This window comes from Nematolebias whitei, chromosome 1, assembly GCF_014905685.2.
Source record: "Nematolebias whitei isolate Nwh7 chromosome 1, NemWhi1, whole genome shotgun sequence".
In the NCBI taxonomy this organism is placed as follows: Eukaryota; Metazoa; Chordata; class Actinopteri; order Cyprinodontiformes; family Rivulidae; genus Nematolebias; species Nematolebias whitei.
In genome coordinates, this window is record NC_056498.1 from 68,738,400 (window position 1) to 68,764,301 (window position 25,902).

A 25,902-nucleotide genomic window follows, 5' to 3' on the forward strand; every position below is an offset into this window, starting at 1 on the left:
TCTCTCCCAATGCATCCTCCAGAATCAAAATGGTTGTAAACTTAAACCAAATATATAAACTTGTTTACTCCAGAACACAGTGTACTAGAGTGTAAACGATTTTTGGTCACTTCGCACCAGTAAACTGCTGCTACACAGGCACAAGGCCTAAACTCTACATCGAGCTTGTGATTTATTTGGACGACTGCACATCACTTCCATTTTCACGCTGCAGTCTTTACATGATCGACAAGTCAAAAGCATAATGAGCGCAAGAGGAAAAAAATAAAAGGCAAGCAGTGGAGAGGTGATAAGTCCAAGTGTTGTGATGGCTGCCATTTTCCTTCACCTGGGTATAGGAGGAAGAGGGGGAGCTCCTCTCTCCTTTTTACCTGCACCTGAAAAAGGCAAAGGAATAGACAGTTTAGTGATTTCAAATTAGTTTCTGGGCAGATGCAAAAGTTGGGGGTTCGAATACACTAGCAGTCATTTGCTGAAGTGTCCCTGGGCAAGACACTGAACCCCTCATTGCCTCTGATGTGTCCCATCAGTGTATGAATGTAATAAAGCACTGATTAGTCTCTTGAGAATGATTTGTTCAATTAGCTTTGTAGAGATCTAGTAGAGTGCTGTATGAATGGGTAAATGAGGACACAGATTGTAGTGTAAAGCACTTTGAGTGTCTCAATAAGATAGAAAGGCGCTATATAAGTACAATCCATTTACCATTTATTCACCAGATTGTGAAGTGCTTTGAGTGTCTTGACAAGATAGAAAGGTGCTATATACATGTGCTGGTCAGGAAATTAGAATAGCATGAAAAAAAAAAATTTATTTCAGTAATTCCATTCAAAAAGTGAAACTTGTATATTATATTCATTCATTACAAACACAATGCTTATTAACTTTATTTAACCAGGCAAATCTCATTGAGATCACAGATCTCTTTTGCAAGGTAGGCCTGGGCCTGAAGGCAGCCTAACATGCATATTTGATACATTTCAAATGTTTATTTCTTTTAATGTTGATGATTATAACTGTCAACGAATGAAAACCCCAAATTCACTATCTCAGAAAATTAGAATATTGTGAAAAGGTTCAATATTGAAGACACCTAGAGCCACACTCTAGTCAGCTAATTAACTCAAATCACTTGCAAAGGCCTTTAAATGGTTTCAGTCTAGTTCTGTAGGCTACACAATCATGGCGAAAACTGCCGACTTGACAGTTGTCCAAAAGACGACCATTGACACCTTGCACATGGAGAGCAAGACACAAAAAGTCATCACTAAAGAGGCTGGCTGTTCACAGAGCTCTGTGTCCAAACACATTAACAGAGAGGTGAAGGGAAGGAAATTATGTTGTAGAAAAAAGTGTACAAGCAATAGGGATAACTGCACCCTGGAGAGGATTGTGAAACAAAACCCATTCCAAAATATGGGGGAGATTCACAAAGAGTGGATTGCTGATGGAGTCAGTTTTTCAAGAACCACCACGCACAGATGTATGCAAAACATGGGTTTCAGCTGTCACATTCCTTTTGTCAAGCCACTCTTGAACAAGAGACGGTGTCAGAAGCGTCTCCCCTGGGCTAAAGACAAAAAGGACTGGACTGCTGCTGAGTGGTCCAAAGTTATGTTCTCTGATGAAAGTAAATGTTGCATTTCTGTTGAAAATCAAGGTCCCAGAGTCTGGAGGAAGAGAGGAGAGGCACAGAATCCATGTTGATTGAGGTCCAGTGTCAAGTTTACACAGTCAGTGATGGTTTGGGGTGACATGTCATCTGCAGGTGTTGGTCCACTGTGTTTTCTGAGGTCCAAAGTCAACGCAGCCATCTACCAGGAAGTTGTACAGCACTTCATACCACGGTATCCCTGTTCTTAATTGGCCAGTAAACTCACCTGACCATAACCCTATAGAAAATCTATGGGTATTGTGAAGAGGATGATGCAATACCCCAGATCCAACAATTCAGAAGAGCTGAAGGCCGCTATCTGACAACCTGAACTCTCAGAACACCTGAGCAGTGCCACAGACTGATCAACTCCATGCCACGCCACATTGCTGCAGTAATCCAGGCAACAGGAGCCCCAACTAAGTATTGAGTGCTGCACATGCTCACACTTTTCATGTTCCGACTTTTCAGGTGGCCAATAGTTTTAAAAATATTTTTATTTTAATTGGTCTTAAGTAATGTTCTAATTTTCTGAGACACTGAATTTGGGGTTTTCATTAGTTGTCAGTTATAATCATCAACCTTAAAATTAATAAACATTTGAAATATATCAGTCTGTAACTAATGAATGAATATAATATACAAGTTTCACATTTTGAATGGAATTACTGAAATAAATCATTTTTTTCAGATTTTCTAATTTTATGACCAGCACCTGTAAGTAAGGTCCATATACCATTTACCCACCAGGTGACACTATATCACAACTTTTAAAAAAATCAGGGATTTTTTTTTAATCACCTTCTGAGTAACAATCAAGAAGATGATTTAGAAGACATGCTAAAATAGTGAACGAACAGGACTGAAAGCTCTATTCTGTTGAGTTCCTGAAAACTATTTTAGAGGTATGACGTGTGTTACGTATGTGAGAACATTGTGTCTCTCTCAGGTCTCTCTTGTAAATGAGTCCTCGAGGCTCAATGGGATTTACCTGCCTAAATAAAGGTTGAATGAATGAGTGTCTCACCTTTGCCATCTGTTTTGGTGATCTTGCTGGGGTAGCTCTTTGAGCAAGGCACGAAGGGCTCAGGTGGAGGAAGGTCTGACACTGGATGAAAAGTAAACCGATACTCCCACTCATCTATCCAAGAAAAAAAAAAAACAAGGTTTAGGAGGTTTTGTCACCATCAAGCCGACTAATCTAACCGGACATATGATGGAATACGAATGAAGGCAAATGTAGAAGTACAGGAAATGTGATCAAAAACTCTGTTCATTTAAAGCGGGACATGCAGGGCCTCACTGTTACTTCCTGTTCCCGCTGCCTTCTAAATCAAACCTACCTTCTTGGGTGACAGAAAGAAAACAACAAACATACAGGTCAGTGAGTTTCTTGGTGGAACCATGTGATAAAAACAACATCGAAGAGCAACGAGAATCTCCAGTAGAAAGTATGACTGCAGTTTGAAAAATGCAGCCAGTTCACTTAAAATCTGAGCTGGCATCATATGTTGACAAAGGCCCTCCCGAATGAACAAATTATATAATTTTATCAATATGTATCACCTGCTGCCCAAACAATTAGACATGTATCAAAGTTTAGTGTGGTAGTAGCTGAGATTGTGCAAGATCTTTGTTTTAAATTTTGTCATTAACTTTATTGAGTCAAACTCTGACTGTGAGCATGGCATCTCGTGAACCGCTGGACACACTTTATGAAATTTCCAGGGAATACTTGGACGTATGTTTATAACTGATTAACTTTTGAAGGCAGTCTTATTAAGGATGGCCGTCACACCCAATTGACCTAAAAATATGATAATAATTCAGTCAATTTATGATTATTTACACCCATTTGCTACTCAATGAATAAAATGGTTGTTTAAAACTTTAGCTTTAACTGTTGAAGTCAAACCCGTCTCTCTGTTAGTAAAATATCCTATGAACCACTGAACAACTTTCAGAAAGTAATCACTGATTGACTGACTGATGTACATTTACACTGTCTATTTTGTGTAGTCAGTACAATTCAAGATTGCAGCCACAGCTAAACATTATGAAAATAAATGGCTTTAACTTGGACAATTTATACAGATATTGAGCTAAAATTGGATGTGGTAGTAGCTGAGAGTCATTAATACATATTCTGAGTGTGAGATCTCACAATATCCCATGAGACTACACAAAACAATATTTTTGAGCTTTTACCAAAATGCTTACAAATGTTTCATTTCTTAACATAAAGATTTAAAAGGCAGTGGATGATATGCATTCCACCACTGAATGATAGACCTTTAATTATATCTCCCCCACAACTCCCAACTTAGTTGAGAAATAGTGTCTCAAATCATGCCGTCACTGAGGGGATTTACATACCTTGCATCTGGTTGTGGTGAGAGTTTTGAAAACCATTCCCTATGGGTGGTGGAGGAGGTGGAGCCCCTCCTGTCACTGGTCTGTCTGGAGGCAGAGGAGGTCTACCTCCAGGTCCACCTCGAGGCGGCTCTGGACCTGACCGACCAACAGGAGAAGGTGCTGGCGAGGACCTGATGCTGCCACTACGACCTGAAGGAGGTGGTGGAGGAAGAGGGCCTTTGGAAGTTGAAGACAACAACGTTAGCTGATGAAGAATTGTGGGGATTGATTCATGAAACTAAATCTAATGGTTGTATTGGAAAAAAAAAAACAACCTGTAATAAATGAAGACGACTTACCTGTGCGCACTGATGACTGGTTTCTTCCAACTGATGGTGGTCTCTCATTTGGTGGAGGAGGGAGAGGTCCTGTCCGAGCAGGTGGGGGTGCTGGAGCAGGGCTGATGAAGATACACTGAGTTTTAATTTTTATTACAGTTTTTACATTAAAAAAAAAAAGCTCTAAACAAAAACCAAGAAGTTAACATATTTTTTTTAATTTAAACATCAGTACAAATCATCTACAGAATAAATGTACTGTAGACAAACTGATACCTACTTCAGCAGGTAAACCTCAAGAATTGCAAGAGAGAAGAAAATAAAATCTCCAAGTTACAGGGGTCAGAGTACATAGTGGTATCAAGTTTGGACTACAGGTACACAAAGCATCCAATTACAGTAGTCCCTCAATACTCGGGACAGTACGGGATAAAACAATAATGGGAACGGACAGAAGCAGGAACCAACCATTAGGACAAAAAACAAAACAACAACAACAAAAACTTTGGACAGGCGCTGCCATTTTGTAGTTTTCTTTCAATAAGCCTACACTGTAACACAAGTCAAAAGAACTACATGGCCCAGAAGCCAACAGTGCTACTGGCTTCTGTTTTCTGCCGAAATTGAAAGAGCAGCAATGCAGGGAACAAACACTATTGGAGAAACTGATGTGGTAAAAATAGTTTTGCAACACAAAGTCAGAAGTAACGATCTATCTATTAAACTCACAGAACTGGCAGGAAAGTCGCAAATAATCCTGAAGCTGAACTCATCCTTCAAGTTGTATTAGTATCTTCACTGGTGAGTACCCATGTAAAATTTTGCAGTACTGTGCAGTACATATACGTATGTCGTTAAAATTATGTAGTTTTAAGAGTTTAGAATATTGAAAGAGTGCGGGAAGGGTTTACAAAGCCTTAAAATATATAAATACTAAAATAAATACGACATCCCAACTTCGCAGATTTTCACCTATTGCAGGGGCGTCTGGAACGTAAGCCCTGCGATAAGTGAGGCACTACTGTATTCAAATTGAACAGGATATAAGTAAAGGCAAAAAACACTTCAGTTTCCATATGAGGTACAAATTTAATTGATGAAACTGGGTTGTTGTTTTTTAACTGGAAGCCACAGCATGATTGGTGAATCATAGCCCAAAGATTTGAATCAATGCTAACTTTATACAGGCATGAACATTTTGCTCATTTAGCTGTACCTGTTGAGGGAGATGTTCCTTTGGGGTAAACGAGGTGTGCTTTGGTCCTCCCCTCCACCTGAGCTTGGTGGGATGGGAGGGGGGCCTGGTCGTCCAGGAGGGAGAGGAGGCGCACCCCCACCAATTGCAGGACGACTGGACGAGGAGGGTGAGGGAGGTTTGGAGTTGAAAGATGGGGGAGGAGGGGGCATGTCCCGGGGCATCGATGGCCGATGGCCTCCTGCTGGGGCTGGAGGTGGAGGCGGTCGATCATCGGGAAGCGGGGGTCTCGCTCCAGGAGCAGGAGGTAATGGAGGTCTGCAGCTGTTTGGGGGTGGAGGAGGGGGTGTGGAGAATCCTGTTCGAGGTCCGGCTGAAGAGCCTCCGGGTGGGGGAGGGAGAGATCCGTGTCTCCCTGGTGGAACACTAGGTGGTGGAGGTGCACAAGCGTGGCTGGGTCTGGGTCCTGCAGGGAGTGAGGGTGGGGGTGGGCCTGCACGAGACTGGAAGTTCTGAGATGGCCTAGGCGTGTTAGGCACAGGAGGCGGGGGTCCTCCTGGAGTGTCTTGCCTGGATGAGACATTAGGACGACCTTTAGGAAGGTCGGGTACACCACCACGAGAAGCTGCTGGGACACCTGGGAGCCTCTGTGGTCCAGAAACACCACCACCAAAAGGGCTGGGTCCACTAGGACGAGGTCCTGGTGGGAAAACAGGTCCTCGATTGGGTCCCGAGTCTAGGAAAGACAACCAAGAAAAGTTAACTGGGTGGTCTCACTAGACCACATCCCTCTTTATTATTTTGTTACAACATTTAAATGTTTTACCGTTGTCTCGGTTTCCTGCGGACCTCAGTTTTGGCATCCCTCCTGCAAATAGACCTCCTAAACTAGCAGGAGTCCCACCACTTAAACCACCTCCTCCACCCCCTCCTCCTCCACCTCCTCCACCACCACCACCTCCTCCTCCTCCTCCCCCTTTTGGTTCTGAGAGGAAAGAGAACAAACTATCTTTAGTTGTCAAGTCCCAACAGTTCTTCAACAATCTTTCCATTTATAACTTATCAATGAAAATATACATGATCAGATTATTACTAGGTCTTAAAACAGAGAAACCCCTGAGGAATAACAAGTAGCATATGGGAACATTTTAATTCAGTAGTTTTTTTTATAACCAAACTGCTTCAGCAGTGACATGAAGAAATGTTCTTCTGTATGAGCTGAATGGTGCCCAACAGTGCTGTGACTATTTCTGCACAGCTTTACAAAATATAGGTCTAGCTACAGCACAGAAATTAACCTGGACTTTGACAAGGCCATACAATGTTATTTTTTTTAGCTTGTTGCTGTATTTGAGGTCAGTGTCTTTTTCTTGACCAGGTCCAGGTCATGCTTTGGTAAACAGAAGTTCATGGTTGACTCAATGAATGGAAGGTGTCCAGGGCCGTGGGCTTCAAACAAGACCCAAATAATCAACCTTCCACCCCCATGCTGACAGGTGCTACAAAGTTCCTGTCACAATACACTGCGTTTGGTTTCACAAAATGAGGAGCTGTGCATTATGGTCAAACATCTACAGATTTAATAGCAATCTGAGTGAGCTGAATGAAAACAAACTAACTTTACTGAACACAACAGTCTCCAGTGGTATTCTGTTGTAGCCGTTTAGGCAAATATTTCAAACCAAATAGCACAATAGCGTTCAACTTAAAAAGGTTTTGCATTTCATTTACGAGATACTTGCCAGTGCCAGCAAAATGAACTTACTGTCAAAAACAGGTCCACTGCGGTCATTTGTAACTGCTTTTTTTAGCCTGGAGCCTTTACAAATATCTGATAGAAGAGCATTCCTTCCTTGCTGCTCTGAACGGTTCAAAGTGGGTTTCTCTGTGTTTGCCTGAAACACAAATACAAATCCACACACATTAATACAAATCTCACTTTTTAAAAATGTGCAAAACTAATATCATATTTAAGTTATCATGGGTTGATTTGTGCACTGCCTGTACAAAAAAAAAAAGTGACTTATTTTTTGTCAAACCACTTTTTTATTTTTATGACAGCAGGCTTATGAGGCAACATTAAGATTTTGTAATCTCAAAAAATGTATTCTTTTCATCTAGAAATGCATTAAGAATTTTGTATTTGTCTTGAGCTTTTGCATTGATGATGCAAGGCTTTTGACCAATAGATAGCTTTTTTTTAGTCCCACAACAGTGAGTTGTGCGTGTAGAAATGCTCTCACTTTAACTAAAAACATTAAAATGAATTCCAGTAACTTAACCATGACATGCTGTGCTGTGTGATTTATCCAGAGATGTCTCTGCTGATGAAGGTTAAAACTGAGCAAGAAATGCTTTCTGACTGGATGGACAAAATTACTTACAATGGCGAGAGTGGGAGGTGGGGGAGGCCCTGGGGGTGGTGGGGGAGGTGGAGCTGGCATCTTCTGCTCTCCACTTTACTCTGTCTGCCCTGGATGCTGCAGCCTGCGGGACAGATCACACACACACGCACACACACACAAACGTTTAACAAGCTGGTATTAAAAGAATGTTGGAGATTCTCCCTAAACTAAAGAGTGGGGCACTTGTAGCAGTCCCAGTGTTCCTCCAAACCAAAAATTAATTCAAATGTAGAAGGTTAAACAAACAGGTGTCTCATTAGTCTCTAGTACACTTTGACCAACTACTGAAGAGCCTCAAGAGGGGTAAGAAAATATAAGGAGTTCAGGATCTTATCAAAACGTGCATTTATACAGAATATCTAACAAGTAAGTAAGTACAACATGTGGGACCTTAGTTTCAGTAATTCAGATGTCAAATCAGTCTTAGGCCAGATAATCATTTTATTACTATTCATGTCACTGCAGTCACTGCAGTTGGGGGCCGAGATGGGGTAGAGGTAGCCAACTTTGAACCAGAAAGTCACGGTTCCACCTCAGCCATTCCCACATGTCGTGGTGTCTCTGAGCAAGACACCTAATCCCCAATTGCTCCACGGGTGCTTACATAGCTGCCCACTGCTCCACCTGGGTGTATCTCAGGTGTGACGGGTTAAATGCAGAGAACTAATTTTGTTGTTGTATGGGAACATACAATGATGACAATCTCAGACTTCCCTTTCCTAATAATAAATAAATAAATATCTATTATTTGACAAATACTAACTGATGGAAAAGGTACTGCTGAAATCCAGGAAGTTATGGTATACATGTGGCAACTAGATATTTGCATCTAACACAGTTTTCAAACAAGTTCCTAAGTGCTAGGTATTTCTAGAAGAAATATCCCCAAAGGTTGATATTTGAAGAATTAAATGTTTGAACAGTCTCACACACACACTCACCAACACCACCACCACACACACACAGCAAGTTTGCCTTGCTATCTTTACGAGAACTCTGCATTGACTTCCATTCATTTTTCATTCATTATAGCCTAACCTTGACCCTTACCCTAAACCTAACCCCTTACACAATTCACACCTTAGTCCTAAACCTAACCACTAACCCACTAATGACACATGAACCTCATGAGGACTGGGCTTTGGTCCCTACAAAGAGCAGATGGTTCTCACAGTGTAGTATGTGTTCAAAAATGTTCCTCACAAAGTAACAGAAACAAGCACACATGCACACACACACGCACTTAGCTCCACCTTATAATTCATGCTGAGAGCACATCTCCTAGATCTTTAAACATAAAGTACATTAAAGAGCAGTAAGGGAGAAAAGTCTGAAACAAACTGCACATTTGGCAGCTGCTTTCATTTCCTTTGACAGAATTTGGTTTATGAAAATGTTCTCACAAAACAGACCAACACAGACTAGACTTTTCTATAGTAGTGTGCATATGTGCTCATCAAATTAGTACTAAAAAAACTGCAAAGACAGCTGGAAGAACAAGATTTGAATATTGAAAAACATGATATTAATAATAGCTACATGACTTACAATAAATGTGTTCTAAGAAGGAACTGTTAAGTTCCCTAAAACAGAACAAATGAGTTTTGTTCTAGTTAGAACTGCACAAACGATACTAGGAACTAAATTTAACAGAGCTAAAGCTGGGATACTTAAAATGCTTGTGAAAAACTCTATAGACTTTATTGCTTAAAGTTGCTCAAAGTTGTCTAAATCTGAGATTAATAAAGGTCACGTTTGGCACCTCATAATCTATAGTTTGTCATCTTGTGCATAAACTAATTCAAAGTTTCTGTTTGGATCATAAAGCTTGAATTAAATGGGGTAAATGAGTGTGAATCATAACGTTTCACTCTCTGCGGTGCCTACAATGGAATAGCAATAAAAACAGACCTATGTCATCAGACATCTAGCATAAACCAAACCTATAATAGAAGTATGGCTGCAGGTATTACAAACTCTCGTTTAAACACACAGTCACCTTGTTCTACATGATCAACACTCACACAGCTCTGCTTCACACTTCAGATCATCCTCAGGGCCTCTTACTTCCTCTATGCTGCAACAAACAGGAAGTCACCATGCGTCTGTAGCACTGCTGTCATCCGGTTGCCAGTATGATGATAGCTACATCGCAGCTACATATTGTTTACACTATGTTTTTTTTTTTCAGCCTAACCCCCATTTTCTATTTGATCGCTTAGCACCTCAATTCCTTCCTCTTTTTGCTTGATGTCTTCACAACTGTGCACAACATTTACCCATTTCAATGTCTACAAAATTTTCTAACTCATCTTCTGCCCGTTTACCTATTCTTGATATTCTAATGTATTTTTTCATGCACAGTTTGACACCTTAAAGACTTTACCCCAATAAAGAGTTTCCACTACTGCCAATATGTCGCTGTCGCCTATTTTACCAAACTCTACAACTCCTACTTTGTTAAAACTAAAATACTGCACAAAAGAAACTCTGCATGAATAAAGAACCAAGGTTCTTCTAGCCAATATCTGTGCTGTAGGTGAAAATTTTAAATATAGTCCTTGAAATACCTCTTGAAACCCCACCTAGACCTGAACAGAGGTTCCTTCTAATGAGTCCACAACCAATACTACACATTTGACTGACCCGAGTATACGCTGATCCATTAAATGGGCTTATCCTTAAAGTTAATTTCACAAAAGAACTAAACAAAACAACATAAGAAACACCTTATATAGAACAACAGAACCATGTAACCTTCTCCGTGTTTCTTATACAAGTGGGGTGCCCCACCTCGTCAACAGAACTGAGCACCCCGCCTACCAAACCAACCCCCCCACCCCCCAGCACTGACATAGCACTGACATAGCACTGACATAGCACTAATCTAGCGGCGCAAAATACAGGCGCTCTAGCTAAAAAGCTAAAGGCGCCTCTTCCCTCATGCTGAATGCTCCCCCTGCTCAAAAACTGTTGGTCTAAGCTGCGCTCAGACATGTCTCTGTCCCCCCCGTCAACAAAAATCATGGATGAGATGAACACCCCGCCATGGCAAGTTAACTAGGGGAAACACTGCTTCTCATAAAAACTGAATGTGTAAACCCAAAAAAGTTCAATCTGGTCCTCTGGACATTCAAAAAAACAAAAGCAAAACAAAGCAAAAGAAATCTAGAAACGTTTCGTCTCTCATCCAAGAGACTTCCTCAGTCTGAGGTGCTGTTTTCAGCTCAGGCAGAAGGAGAAATCCTACACAAAACAGGCTCTAGAGCAATGTGGATATCCTAACTGGGCCTTCCTGAAAGCAGAGAAGAAATCCAAACAGGACTCCAGTCAGCCATCAGGTGAAAAGGAGGAACCCAGACCCAGACCAGTGGTCATTCCATATGTTGAGGGAGTATCAGAGAAACTGAGACGTTTATTTTCTAAACATAACGTCCCAGTGGCTTTTAAACCCCAAAATACATTACGGCAAAGACTGGTTCATCCCAAAGATCCAGTCCCCCGGCACAAACAGAGTAATGTTGTGTATGCTGTTCAGTGTCAGGAGGGCTGTGATCAGTCTTACATCGGGGAAACTAAACAGCCACTGGCCAAAAGGATGGCCCAACACAGAAGATCAACATCATCAGGCCAGGATTCTGCGGTCTACACTCATCTCCAGGCCAGCGGTCACTCTTTCAAGGATGAAGATGTTCACATCCTGTACAGAGAGGAACGATGGTTTGAGAGAGGAGTAAAGGAGGCCATCTTTGTGAAAAGAAATCGTCCATCGTTAAACAGGGGTGGAGGCCTCCGGGTTCAACTGTCCCCCTCTTACAATGCTGTGATTGCTAGTATCACTCAGCCCTCTGTGAGTAGTAAACAGCCATCAGTGTGCTAATAACCCATTGTTAGGCTGATGGTCCTTCTTGAGCATGTGATCAGCTGGTTTTGGTTGTCAGCAGCAAACTGGTTGATCTACTCTAAGAAGGTGCTATTTAAGAGACTGAGCTGAAAACAGCACCTCAGACTGAGGAAGTCTCTTGGATGAGAGACGAAACGTTTCTAGATTTCTTTTGCTTTGTTTTGCTTTTGTTTTTTTGAATGTCCAGAGGACCAGATTGAACTTTTTTGGATTTTTCTACCTGGATTATTGAGCATGCATCTGAATGTGTAAACATGTCTATAAACGTGAGAGTAAAAGAAGTATGCTATTTTAAAGAGAAGTAAAAAAAACACAAAAATCTGAGGCACTGACCTAAAATATTCTTTGATCAAATTCTCAATTATTTAAGTACTCAGAATTACACAAAGGCAGAAGGCTTTTGAAGCAATATTTTGTTCAAGTCATGAGCATTTCCTACAAATACAAAAAGTGGAAGAAAATGTCATAATATATTTTTTAAATTGTTATAATACATGTGGTTTTAGACATTTTGTCACTTACATGGCTATTTTCTAAATGTGTAGCCAAAGTGAAACAGGAAGTGACATCAAAGGGGAACTCTTTAAAAATGATAACTCCCTGGTCTTTGCTTACTGAAACAATATTATTTGAACTTTTCATCTCAATCTGATAGTGAATCAAAATAATCTAAAGAATCATTAGATTATTCTGTACCGTCTGTCTTGTTAGCCAAATGTTGCAATGCTCTGTTCACATGCAGGCATTCCCCTTTGTCATCACTTCCTGTTACTGTACATGCAAATATCTGGAACTGTTCTCAGCGGAGTTAATTTTTTAAAAATATTTTATCTTTCTAAAAATGCATTCTTATTACAAAAACTTGATGTTAAAGGCACTTTAACCTTTAGCAGGCAAATAAAAACAAACATCTATTGCAGCTTCCCATATGCAGACTCTCATAAACTAAAAAAATAAAAATAACATTTCAGTGTGACTTTAAATTCAAGCTGAAAACAGCTGCAACTTGCCAGATGGCACCAAATAAGTTAATTTGCAAATAATAATGTGATTAACATTTGAAATCACTCTTTCAAAAAAAGTGGAGGGTGTGGTCCTGATAAGAGAATTATAGAGATGCTTTGAGCTGAACATAAAAAGCATCAAAAATGTTAATTAGGATACTTGAAAAATGATAAAGATTAGATTGGATAAGCCATATTTTTCATGTAGAATTAAAATGTATGACAATTGTAAAATTTTGGCCTATGAATTATTGCAGTCCTTTTTTTGTACAGTTGATATTGCAAGGACAATGTAGTACAGTTTCAATATAGTGTGCACCAATGGTACCAATCATTTAATTGTTTCCCTTAAATTAGAACATTTACAGGCTATGAGGCAAAACACAAATGACTTTCAAGCCCTCAGTATTTTTAATTATAAAAAACAAAAGCAAATACTCAGTTCATTTGATAGTTCATTACTTTAGTGTGTTACAATGGTTTAAAATGAGTTCCCACTTGTGCCATTGAGTTGTCATCATTCCAACCAAAACAGACACAGATAGCAGCAAACTAGTCATCTGTAAATTTAAAATATTGATAGTTTTACTAAGTCGACATAGTCCCCTCAAAAAATAAGATGCCAAACCATTATAATCATTCGTTAACTGAGTCGGTCCACTTCTTCTGCGCCCCAAACATTTAAGGCACAGACTCCAATTGCGCCTATAAAGCTACACTATGCTATCTGACAGCAAGTTAAGTCAGTAGAAAATCAATTTAATCCTGAGAGTAGTGAGAGAGGGCATCCATAATTCAAATACTTTTTACACCTCATTCCACAGATAAATCAAATGCATCACAATCTGAAGAATTTGAAGGCTGCATAAACACCTTGAATTTGTATTTTTTGTTCCTCAAACCATTGTGTAACCCTATTTGAAGAAAACAGCGAGGAGAAAGTCTGCTGCCATCCGGTGATAAAATGTTGATAGAGTTGAGTATGCAGTTTATGATGAATGGGTTGGAGGTTTGCGTCAATGCAACAGTCACGTATATGTGAAGAACCACAGTCTTGCAACAGAATGTTACCTTGCAAAAAGCATACCACCACTGCTGGCTAGGCTTCTTCTTTTTTTGAGAATGATTTATACAATTTATTGTTAGGATGAATAAAGATATTCTGATTCTGGTTATTCTTCTCACTGTGCAGACTGGTAACTATGGTATTTGGGTGGCTGTGGCTGAGTGGTTAGAGCAGTCGTCCTCCAATGCGAGAGTTGGGGGTTCAAATCCACCAGCAGTCGCATGCCGAAGTGTCCCTGAGCAAGACACTGAACCCCTCATAGCCTCCGATGTGTGTCCCATCAGTGTATGAATGTGATAAATCACTGATTAGTCTCTTTAGAATGATTTGTTCAATTAGCTTTGTAGAGATCTAGTAGAGTGCTGTATGAATGGGTAAATGAGGGCACAGATTGTAGTGTAAAGTGCTTTGAGTGTCTCAATAAGATAGAAAGGCTCTATATAAGTACAGTCCATTTGCCATTTATTCTTTACCAGATTGGAAACAAAAGGTTTACTTGGTGCCCAATGTGTCCACCCACAGAATGGTGTCTAATATATCATGTTTTCTTCATTTCACCTGTAAGTGATCATATTAGTTAAAAGGTATATAAACTGGAGATAGTTGTCTGAATGGTCTGCACTTGACTGCTGCAGTTTTGAGTTTTATGTCTTACAGTGCATCCTGAAAGTATTCACAGCTCGTCACGTTTTCCACATTTTATGTTACAGCCTTATTCTAAATTGTATTAAATTAGTATCTTTCTTCAAAATTATACACACAATACCCCATTATGGCTATGAGAAAAAATATTTTTTGAGATTTTTGCTCATTTTTAAAAAATGGGAAACTAAGAAGTCACATTTAAGTATTCACAGCCATGAAGCTCAACATTGAGCACAGCTGCTATTTCCACTGATCATCCTTGAGATGTTTGAACAACTTAAATGGAGTCCTCCTGTGGTAAATTCAGTTGACTGGACTTGATTTGGAAATACAAATCTGTCTATAGAAGGCCACACAGTTGACAGTCCATATCAGAGCACAAACACCAAGCATGAAGTCAAAGGAACTGTCTAAAGACCAGAGACAGGATTGAGTTGAGGCACAAATCTGAGGATGGATACAGAAAAATTTTTGCTGCTTTGAAGGTCCCATTGAGCAGTGACCTCCATCATTCATGAATGGAACAAGTTTGGAACCACCAGGACTCTTCCTAGAGCTGGCAGATCATCTAAACTAAGCAATCAGGGGAGAAGAGCCTAAGACAGGGAGGCGACCAAGAACCTGATGGTCCCTCTGTCAGAGCTCCAGCATTCCTCTGTGGAGAGAGGAGAGCCTTCCAGAAAGACAACAATCTCTGTAACAATCCACCAATCAGGCTGTATGGTAGAGTGGCCAAACAAAACCCACTCCTTAATAAAAAGCACACATCAGCTTGTCTGGACTTTGCCGAAAAAGCACCTGAATGACTCTCAGACCATGAGAAATAAAATTCTCTGGTCTAACGAGACGAAGATTGAAGTCTTTGGTGTGACTGCCAGGTGTCATGTTTGAAGGAAACCAGGCACTGCTCCTCAACAGAACAATACCATCCCTACAGTGAAGCATGGTGGTGGCAGCATCATGCTATAGGGATGTTCTTCAGCAGCAGGAACTGGCAGACTAGTCAGGATAGAGGGAAAGATGAATGCAGCAATGTAGAGACATCCTGGATGAAAACCTGCTCCAGAGCACTCTTGACCTCAGACTGTGGTGACGGTTCATTTTTCAGCAGGACGACCCACAGCACATGGCCATGGTCTCAAAGGAGTGATTTCAGGACCACTCTGTGAAGGTCCTGGAGGGGCCAAGCCAGAGTCCCGACTTGAATCTGATTGAACATCTCTGGAGAAATCTGAAAATGGCTGCACAGACGTCTCCCATCCAGCCTGATGGAGCTTAAGAAGTACTGCAAAGAAGAATGGGACAAACAGTCTAAAGATAGATGTGCTTAGCTTGTGGCATCGTATTCAAAAAGACTTGATGCTGTAACTGCTGCCAAAGGTGGATCAACAAAGTATTAAGCAAAGGCTGTAAATACTTGAATGTGAATTCTTAGTTTTCCATTTTTAATAAATTTATTAACATCTCAAAAAAAAAAATTACATCGTCATAATGGGGTATTGTGTGTAGAATTTTGAGGAAAGAGATTGATTTGATAGAATCTGGAACAAGGCTGTTACATAACAAAATGTAGAAAAAGTGAAACGCTGTGAATATGTTCCAGATTCACCGTTCATACACTTTATATGGTATGTTTCAATCTTTGAAAAATATTGCATTTATTGTTTTATTATTTAGTTAACCTAAATTAACAACATAATATTTAAAATTGCAAAAGGCTCAACTTAACTGGGTCTTTTGAACTAGCCTGCTAGCAGTAGACTTTGACTCTGTTTGGTCTTATGTGACGAGTGGGCACACTGCCTGGCCAAAAAAAAAAAATTGCCACCTGGATTTTACTAAGCAAATAGGTACGAGCCTCCTATTGGATAATTACTGCATGGGCGATTATCTTTCAGCTGGCAAGTTATTTAACCCCAACTGGTGCAATGAGTTGCTTCTCATTTCTTCAACAACCATATCGAAAGCCACACCGCGTGGTTGTGGAAAAAGATGTCAGTCTGTTTGAGAAGGGTCAAATCATTGGCATCAAGCAGAGAAAACATCTAAGGAGATTACAGAAACTACTAAAATTGAGTTAACAACTGTCCAATGAATTATTAAAAACTGGAAGGATAGTGGGGACCCATCGCCTTTGAGGAAGAAATGTGGCCTGAAAAAAATCCTGAATGATCGTGATCGGCGACTTAAACGTTTGGTGAAATCAAATGGAAGAAAAACAACAGTAGCACTCAGGGCTATGTTTAATAGTAAAAGTAAGAGCATTTCCACACGCACAATGTGAAGGGAACTCAAGAGATTGGAACTGAACAGCTGTGTAGTCTTAAGAAACCACTAATCAGTGAGGTTAACCAGGAAAAAAGGCTTCAATTTGCTAGGGAGCATAAAGATTGAGCATAAAGATTGGACTCTGGAGCAATGGAAGGTCATGTTGTCTGATGAGTCTAGATTTACCCTGTTCCAGAGTGATGGGTGCATCAGGGTAAGAAGAGAGGCAGGTGAAGTGATGTCATGCACCCATCATGCCCAGTGATCAAAGCAAGATCTTGGTGAAAAATTAATGCAACACTGGATGCAAATAGATCTCGTGACATTGCAGAAGCTTATCGAAACAATGCCACAGTAAATGCATGCTGTAATCAAAGCTAAAGGTGGTCCAACAAAATATTAGTGTGTGACCTTTTTTTTGGTGGCAACTTTTTGGGGGGGCCAGGCAGTGTAATTAATGGTACAACAAACTAAAAAAAATTACAAAAATCATTCTTAACTTTATAACGTGGCGATCATAGAATAATGGTTTAGGCTGTCATGTTTAATTTAAATGTGTTGTTAAAGATTAGTAGTTTTAATGTGTCTATTGCTTTCATAGTTTTGTTTTGAGATAGTGAGGGTATAGACTCATTTCCTGTTACAGTCAAGAAACGCTGACAGAAAATAGAAGACCATCAGTTTGGACTGAAGTTTCCACCATGCAAAAGGGACTTGAGGTGGGAAACCTCTCCCTGATTTGACAAGGTTGACAGTTGATAATGAAAGAACAAGTGACTGTTTAATTACAAAAATGAGTCAGTAAGCTTTACTGGATTTGCAGAAAACTGAAAACAAAAACTTCACCAGACCCACGTTGAAAATCAAAACTTAACTAATATATCCTAAATTATGTACAGTACATCAATCACGAAGGCTTATTTGACAGAAAAAGAGCAGCAGACTAGATTTGAGTAGATTAAAGGCTGTGCATCCTTTAAAATACACACACACACACACACACACACACACACACACAAGCACACACTTAAGGTCCACATGTTTTCGTTTACAAACGGCCATAAAAAGGTTTCATTACCCTGCTGCCACTGAACCTCTTGTACTCTAAAACCTGAGTTATTTTCTTCCCAATATAGGAAAATGACATTTGCATGCAAATGATAGTGAGTTCATCACTGACATTTATACTGTTCTTCACTCAGATTCAAAACTGAACACAAAAAGTTGAATATTTTCTGATCGAAGACAAACACGATTTTAAGTTGATTAAATTATGAGAATAAAGTAGCTCTGACCTTCTGCCTTGCATCCCCAAACCCACCCCTCAGAAAGGGTTGTCATGTACTCAGGGGCACCACAAAGGGGAGCTGGGGGCAATGGCCACACCTAAAATTTCTGCATCAAGTAAGTAAAAAAAAAAATATATATATTATCTATATATACAGTAGACCTCTGTATGTCAGATGGCGATTCCCCAACTGCGTTTGTCAAATAATCTATACATGACCATAATCACCTGAAATTCTGTCCTGGTTTTGGTGTGCCACCCCAGGATTTTCAGAAACCCCCAAATGCCCACTTCTTAAAAAACTTCTGAATGTGCCATTGCATAAATATGCAGTCGAGAAATGGCAATGTACAAATGGCTGCCGACACCATCATAGTAACACTTCGAGAATTTTTTTAGTAAATATATCTTCGTGTGTTTTTAGTTTCTGGAATTCCACAGCAGGCTGGCTTGAACCACTTTTAAAAAGGTGTTATTTATACCACAGAGCTGGTTGGCAGGCCTCAGACTGATCAAGTCTTTCGGATGAAAGAAGAAATGTTTATACCAAAAAAAAACCATGTCCAGATGACCTGTTTTAACTCTTTTTTGCGATTGTGTAGTTTAGGTGGACTAACCGTCCCGGTCTCTCCTGGCCACTACTAATCTAATTTAACTAATAAACTACATATTACCCAAAAAAACAGATACAGTCACAATGCCTGCACTTTCCTTCTGCATGCATTGATCACAGGTCAGAATCAGTTCTTGAAAACTAGTTAAAGGTTGAAGACAATAGGATTATATCTATCCATCCATCCATCCATCCATCCATTTTCTTTCGCTTATCTGGGGTCAGGTCGCAGGGGTAGCAGCCTAAGTACGGAGGTCCAGACACCCTTCTCCCCAGCCACTTGGGCCAGCTCCTCCGGGGGAATCCCAAGGCGCTCCCAGGCCAGCAGAGAAACATAGTCCCTCCAGCATGTCCTGGGTCTTCCTCTGGGTCTCCTCCCAGTGGGACATGCCCGTAACACCTCGCCAGGGAGGCGTCCATAAGGCATCCTAAACAGATGCCCGAGCCACCTCAACTGGCTCCTCTCAATGTGGAGAAGTAGTGGCTCTACTCTGAGTCCCTCTCGGATGACCGAGCTTCTCACCCTATCTCTAAGGAAGAGCCAAGACACCCTGCAGAGAAAACTCAATTTGGCCGCCTGTATCCGTGATCTTGTTCTTTCGATCAAAACCCAAAGCTCATGACCATAGATGAGGGTAGGAACGTAGATCAACAGGTAAATTGAGAGCTTCACATTTTGACTCAGCTCTCTCTTCACCACGACAGACTGGTACAGTGCCTGCTTCACTGACAACGCTGCACCTATCCACCAATCGATCTCAAGCTCCATTTTTCCCTCATTCGTGAACAAGATCCCCAAGATACCTTAACAACTCCACTTGGGCAGGACCTCGTCCCTGACCCAGAGAGGGCACTCTACCCTTTTCCGGCTCAAGACCATGGCCTTGGATTTGGAGGAACTGATCCTCATCCTGGCTATGTCACACTCTGCTGCGAACTGCTCCAGTAAAGGCTCTAGATCACGACCTGATGAAGCCAATAGGTCTACATCATCTGAAAAAAACAGAAGCGATCCTAGGGCTACCAAAACGGATCCCCTCAACACCTTGGCTGCACCTAGAAATTCTGTCCATAAAAGTTATGAACAGAATCGGTGACAAAGGGCAACCTTGGCAGAGTCCAACTCTCACTGGGTACGAACCTGACTTACTGCTGGCAATGCTCTGACACCGGTCGTACAGGGACCTAACAGCCCAAGTTTTTGCTTCAGCGACCACCCGAGCAGCATGACGCTTGGACTGCCGGTACCCATCAGCTGCTTCCGGGGTCCCGCATGCCAAATAGGCCCAATAGGACTCGTTCATCAGCCCGACAGCATCCCTCATTGCCGGTGTCCACCACTGGGTACGAGGGTTATCGCTGCGACACAACCTTGCGGCCACAGCTCCGATAAGCCGACTCGACAATAGAGGCATGAAACATGGCCCACTCTGATTCAATGTCCCCCACCTTCCCCGGAACGTGTTTGAAGCTCTCCCAGAAATGGGAGTTAAAGCTCCATCTCATGGGAGACTCTGCCAGACGTTCCCAGCAAACCCTCACAATACGTTTGGGTCTGCCAGGTCTAACCGGCATCCTCCCTCACCATTGGAGCCAACTCACCACCAGGTAGTGGTCAGTGGACAGCTCGGCCCCTCTCTTCACCCGAGTGTCCAAGACATGCAGCCGCAGATCAGATGAGACGACAACAAAGTCAATCATCGAACCGCGGCCTAGGGTGTCGTGGTGCCAAGAGCACATATGGACACACTTATGCTTGAACATGGTGTTCATTATGGACAATCCATGATGAGCACAGAAGTCCAATAACAGAACACCACTCGGGTTCAGATCAGGTGGGCCATTCCTCCCGACCGCACCCCTCCAGGTCTCACTGTCATTACACACATGAGCGTTGAAGTCCCCCAACAGAACAAGGGAATCCCCAGGAGGCGCACTCTCCAATACCCCCTCCAAGGATTCCAAAAAGGATGGGTAATCTGAACTGCTGTTTGGCACATAAGCACAAACAACAGTCAGAACCAGTCCTCCCACATATAGGCAGAGGGAGGCTACCCTCTCGTTCACCGAGGTGAACCCCAACGTACAGGCACCAAGATAGGGGGCAACAGGTATGCCCACTCCTGCTCGGCGCCTCTCACCAGGGACAACTCCAGAGTGGAAGAGTGTCCAACCCCTCTCAAGGAAACTGGTTCCAAAGCCAGAGCCATGTGGTGAGGTGAGTCCAACTATTTCTAGCCGGAACCTTTCAACCTCACACACCAGCTCAGGCTCCTTCCCCACCAGAGAGGTGACATTCCATGTCCCAACAGCCAGCTTCTGTAGCCGAGGATCAGACCGCCAGGGTCCCAGCCCTCGGCCACCACCCATCCCACATTGCACCAGACCCCTTTGGTCCCTCCCACAGGCGGTGAGCCCATGGGAAGGAGGACCCACGTCTCCTCTTCGGGCTGTGCCCGGCCAGGTTCCATGGGTAAAAGCCCGGCCACCTGGCGCTCGCCAGCATGCCCCACCCACAGGCCCAGCTCCAGAGTGGGGCCCCGGTGACCCACGTCCAGGCGAGGGAACACACAATACGATTGTAGTTCAATAGAAAACATGTTTAATTTGAGTCATAGAAAGTGGGACTAGGCATTGAGAAAAACTCACATCAATCTTCAAACAACTCCAGCAAAGCTTTTAGATGGCTCTTGGGGGTGGGGGTGGGGGACATTATAGAGACTATAAAAACCTGAAACGTTTTACATTCTGAATTATTACTATAAATGTGCATATACTACAGTGAAGTACAGAGCTAGTGGTAAAAATGTGATATGAATTATAATAAAAGGTATATTTAGGCATTCTCGATGCAGTCCAGCTTAGTAATAAATGTCTTGGCGGCTGTGAAGAAACAGTGCTGAGTGGCTAAGCTAACATCCTGTGGTGTGTCCTTGTGAACTTGCTCACAATCACACCCATACACACCATATATTAAACATCTGGCAACAGATGTGCTTCCACTGCTGTTGATTCAGTTGTTTTTTTTAACAGGGTAATTTTAACTTCAAGAAACCCAATCCATCTTTCTTTATTTTCTATTATTTATTTTTGTAATTTTTTGACATGTGTGACTTGTGTACATTCAACTGAAAATTTTGGCAAACAGAATATTTTAATATAAGCACATTTATCATTTTTAGCGTTTTTTTTTTTTCTTTCTTAAGAGGTTTAAACCACTTCCAGTTCAATGTCAGTATTTTTATTTTATATGACACTGCAAAATGATTTTTCTTAAAAGCTTATTTTTAGTCATTTAGATTAAGTTATAAATTTATTTCAGTGTGACAATAAAAATGTGATCAGACAAGTGAGGAAGATTTTTTTTAAATCCACTAGAGACGTCAAATGCAGGTGGTCTTGAGATTTTCAGGTCAACAAAAGATTTTAGATGACTCATCACAAGCTGTAAATCTTACCTAAGCGTCAACAGAAAAACATGATTTATGTTAAAAGTTTACGGTACAATAAGTGTTTTAAAGCATCCCATCTTATAAACAAACAGTGGAAACTTTGTTGTCTTGAGCTTGAAAGAGTGCTAAATGGCACATTCAGATGCCATTGCATGGGTTTTCTGACCAGGGAGTGGGGATAAAACCAGTATGTATTCTAGGGATTTTCATTGTTGAATTTTTAGCCATGGATACAAAAGATGAATTGACCCAATAACCAACAGCCATGGTACAGGTGAGCCAAAGTCCTGTCATAATTACAGGCTTCACTGTTGCTCCATACCTGCTGAGCTTCTGGGGTGAACTTAAGGCACTGCTGCATCTACAGACAAGGTTTCACTTTTTTCTTTTGATTAAAAGTGTCTTATATTGTTGCTTTCGTCATAGTATCATCACAGTTTGATCCCATCTTCATCCCACTTCAGACTGGAGCTAAGAAAAATGCTCTAAAATCTATAATCCATTTTTGAGGTATGTACAACTAAAAGGATGGCAAAACATATTTAGCCAGATGCAGCTTCTTTGCCAAAAGCAAGTAAAAAGTTGACATGTAGTTTTGTCATTGTTCATGAAAGCAACTGGATAGATTAAAAAGCAACAGGAACAATTTGTGTACTTTACAGATAATGATACAGGAAAACATTACTGTTCAGTGGGCAACAATGGGCAGCACAGTGGCACAGTTGGTAGAGCTGCCGCCTCTCAACAAGCAGGCTACCGTGGTTCAAATCCCGGTCCAGGGGCCTTTCTGGGTGGAGCTTGCATGTTCTCTCTGTGCATACACGGGCTTTCTCCAGGTACTCCAGTTTCCTCCCACAGAACAAAAACATGCATGTTAGGCTGATTGGTAACTCTGAATTGTCTTTAGATGAGAGTAAGAGAGTGAATGGTTGTTTGTCTTGTTTGTCTCTATGTGTCCTTGTGATGAACTGGAGACCTGTCCAGGGTGTACCCCGCCTCTTGCACAGTGATAGCTGGACATGGGCACTGGTGACCCCCATGACCCAAAAAGAAAGAAGCGGGTGAGTATGGATGGATGGATGGATGGATGGATGGATGGACAAACGGACGGATGGAGCAAAAATCTGGAAAATACATATGCAGAGATTAAAAAAAAAAAAAGAATAGACGAAACTAGTGGTGTAACAGTTAGGGGTGTAACGTTACACAGGGGTGTATTGAACCGTTTCGGTATGGTATGTTCGGTTAGGTCCACGTGAGTACCGTTTTGGTTATTTTTTCATTCATTAAATTTTATTAGCAAGAGATTAAGCGCCGCGGAATTAAAGTTTCTAAGTGCGTTTCAGCAGGGCGCTATAGTCTTGCAGCACGCGTAGCATTAACGTTCTAGCATCACGTTACAGTCTCCTGTTTGGGAACATTATGGCTTTCTTGTTAAAAGACAAGTGAACAAATATAAAGATGCGTGTCGACGTTGTTTCACGGAGATTGGAACTGCAGCAGGCAACACGTCTAACTTGTTAACGCACAAGAAACGACATCTGAACGTGAACGTCTCTTCTACAGAATAGAAGCTTGGTTGGGGCAAACACCGATAACAGCAGCATTTAAACAATCTTTATCAGGTAATTAAGATCGGACCAAAGCAATAACACAAGATCTATGAGTTTTTAAAGCTCTGGATCTACATCCGTATACTGTTGTTGATGCGCCGGCTTTAAAGTTATTGAGCCCTGCTATGACATCCCATCACATCAACACTTCAGCCAAAAAGTTGTAGCAGCACTTTATGAAAAAGCTAAAACTGATATTGTTAACATGCCCTGGAGCAAATTAAAGCCCTGCCCAGCCCTGATGATGAACGAGAGATTCAACCACCTCATAAGGAAATGATGACCAAGAAGAAATATTGCTTATTGTATTATTATGATCTAATTAACTTTTTTAAGAAATCCACCAGAGATCACCTCCAGGTAAGAAGTCTGTGATGACTGAAATCTTTGAACTTTTCCAGGGACAGGTGGGAGCAGGTCCAAGAGAATTTTCATTCAACCTTTATTTATACAGGTTAGTCCCATTGAGCATCGGGGACTCATTTACAAGAGAGATCTGATTACAACAAAGAGTGATGACAACAATAGACAATCATAAAAGAAAGCATACAAACTGAGAACAGCAAATGAAAGAAAATTATATTAAAAATAAAAATAAACAGCTAGGTTGTAAGGTGATGTAAAATACTAAAAACAGGAACATGTCTGCATTGGTTTTTGCCATGAACTTAGCAGATGTTTGAAGCCACTTAGAGAGGTCATGGTTGAGAATGTCAGATCTTTTTGCAAGATATTCCAAGAAACAGGAGCAGAGTAGGAGAAGGCCCTTTTGCCTCGTTCAGTCTTCACTGAGGGAACACTGCAGGTAATAATGTCCTGGGAGCGCACACTGTAGCTGCACTCATGCAGTGACATGCAGGAGGAGATGTATGAAGGCAGCAGACCAAGAAGTGATTTAAAGATGAAAATGTACCAGTGGGAGAGTCTGCATGAAGTTAATGATGACCAGTTGACCAGTGAATACTGGGTGAAATGATGGGTACGGTAGCTACAGCCAGAATCTTAGCACACCATGATGTGAAAGCTGGAAAACCTTAGCAACTGTTTTAGCTTGACAATAAACAACTGTATCATCAGCATAGAAATGTAAGGATGCATCAGGGATGGTCTGGCCCACATTACCTATGTAGATTGTAAAGAGGGTGGGTCCTAAGACTGAGCCTTGTGGTACACCATTGTTAACTGTTAAATGACTGGAAAAAGTACCATTATGTTGAACGCATTGCCTCCGATCTGAGAGATAGTTATTGAACCAACCAATGGTGTGAACTGAGAAACCAATTTCTGAGAGCTTATGACATGTCATGGTCCACAGTGTCAAAAGCTTTAGACAGGTCTAAGCAAAGTGCAGCACAATAATCCTTAGCATCCAGTGCTTCAACGACATCATTAAAAACCTTCAGCGAAGAAGTCATTGTGCTGTGTTGTTTCCTGAAGAAAGAGACACATCAACCTACAAACATCCATTCCTTGCAGCAAGCCTACACATTCAGATAAATGTTTGAAGTTTTAGGTTAAGAAAAAAAATTAAAAAAGTTTAAATGGAGCTTAGTTTGAACTATTGCAACCAACATCAAATGACTGTCATTATCAAAGAGAACAATGCTGATTATTGTCCTCCTTGACTGAATATACTGTAGTGTCAAACTGTAAGAATTAGCATCAGAAAGGCTCAAAGATGGTATAAAAAAACGATAAATGAACAAAGACCAACAAACACCAAAAGAGTTTCAAACGAAACAAATTCTTTAAATTTGTTTTAAACTACATTATTTTTTTCTCTTCTTTTAAATACAATTATTTTTAACAATATAAACTGCTCGTTTCCCATGACGATACACTGATGAAAATCTAAGCTGAACTCAAGAAAACGTTCCAAGTTATAAAAACGTCACAGCTGCTTCTATGATTACGTTGTTGTTGTTGCTGCTCATTATATGGCCCTTGTTCCACTTGTATCTGAGCTCCATTATGCTGTAAAGTTTTAGCTGTTCTATGCAAAGCCTGATGGAACGTGCCAAAATTAACTCCATTTACCATTCTGTGGTTTATCAGAGAGAAAACAAAGGTTCTTTTTACCCAAAACTGAAATGATCCCAGCT

At 41.1% G+C, this 25,902-nt stretch overlaps 1 protein-coding gene across 1 annotated transcript in view; it reads right to left on the minus strand.

The window, feature by feature from the left end:
- Positions 1-311: 311 nt before the first annotated feature.
- wipf1b (WAS/WASL interacting protein family, member 1b) overlaps positions 312-25,902 on the minus strand; it is a 33,030-nt gene continuing 7,439 nt past the window's right edge. The window contains exons 2-9 of the mRNA XM_037680337.1: positions 7,927-8,029; positions 7,308-7,437; positions 6,369-6,527; positions 5,564-6,278; positions 4,369-4,469; positions 4,031-4,246; positions 2,682-2,795; positions 312-377 (exon numbers count right to left, since the gene is read on the minus strand). Coding sequence (XP_037536265.1) covers positions 325-377; positions 2,682-2,795; positions 4,031-4,246; positions 4,369-4,469; positions 5,564-6,278; positions 6,369-6,527; positions 7,308-7,437; positions 7,927-7,986 — 1,548 coding nt within the window. The 5' untranslated portion in view covers positions 7,987-8,029 and the 3' untranslated portion in view covers positions 312-324. The remainder of the gene's footprint in view (positions 378-2,681; positions 2,796-4,030; positions 4,247-4,368; positions 4,470-5,563; positions 6,279-6,368; positions 6,528-7,307; positions 7,438-7,926; positions 8,030-25,902) is intronic.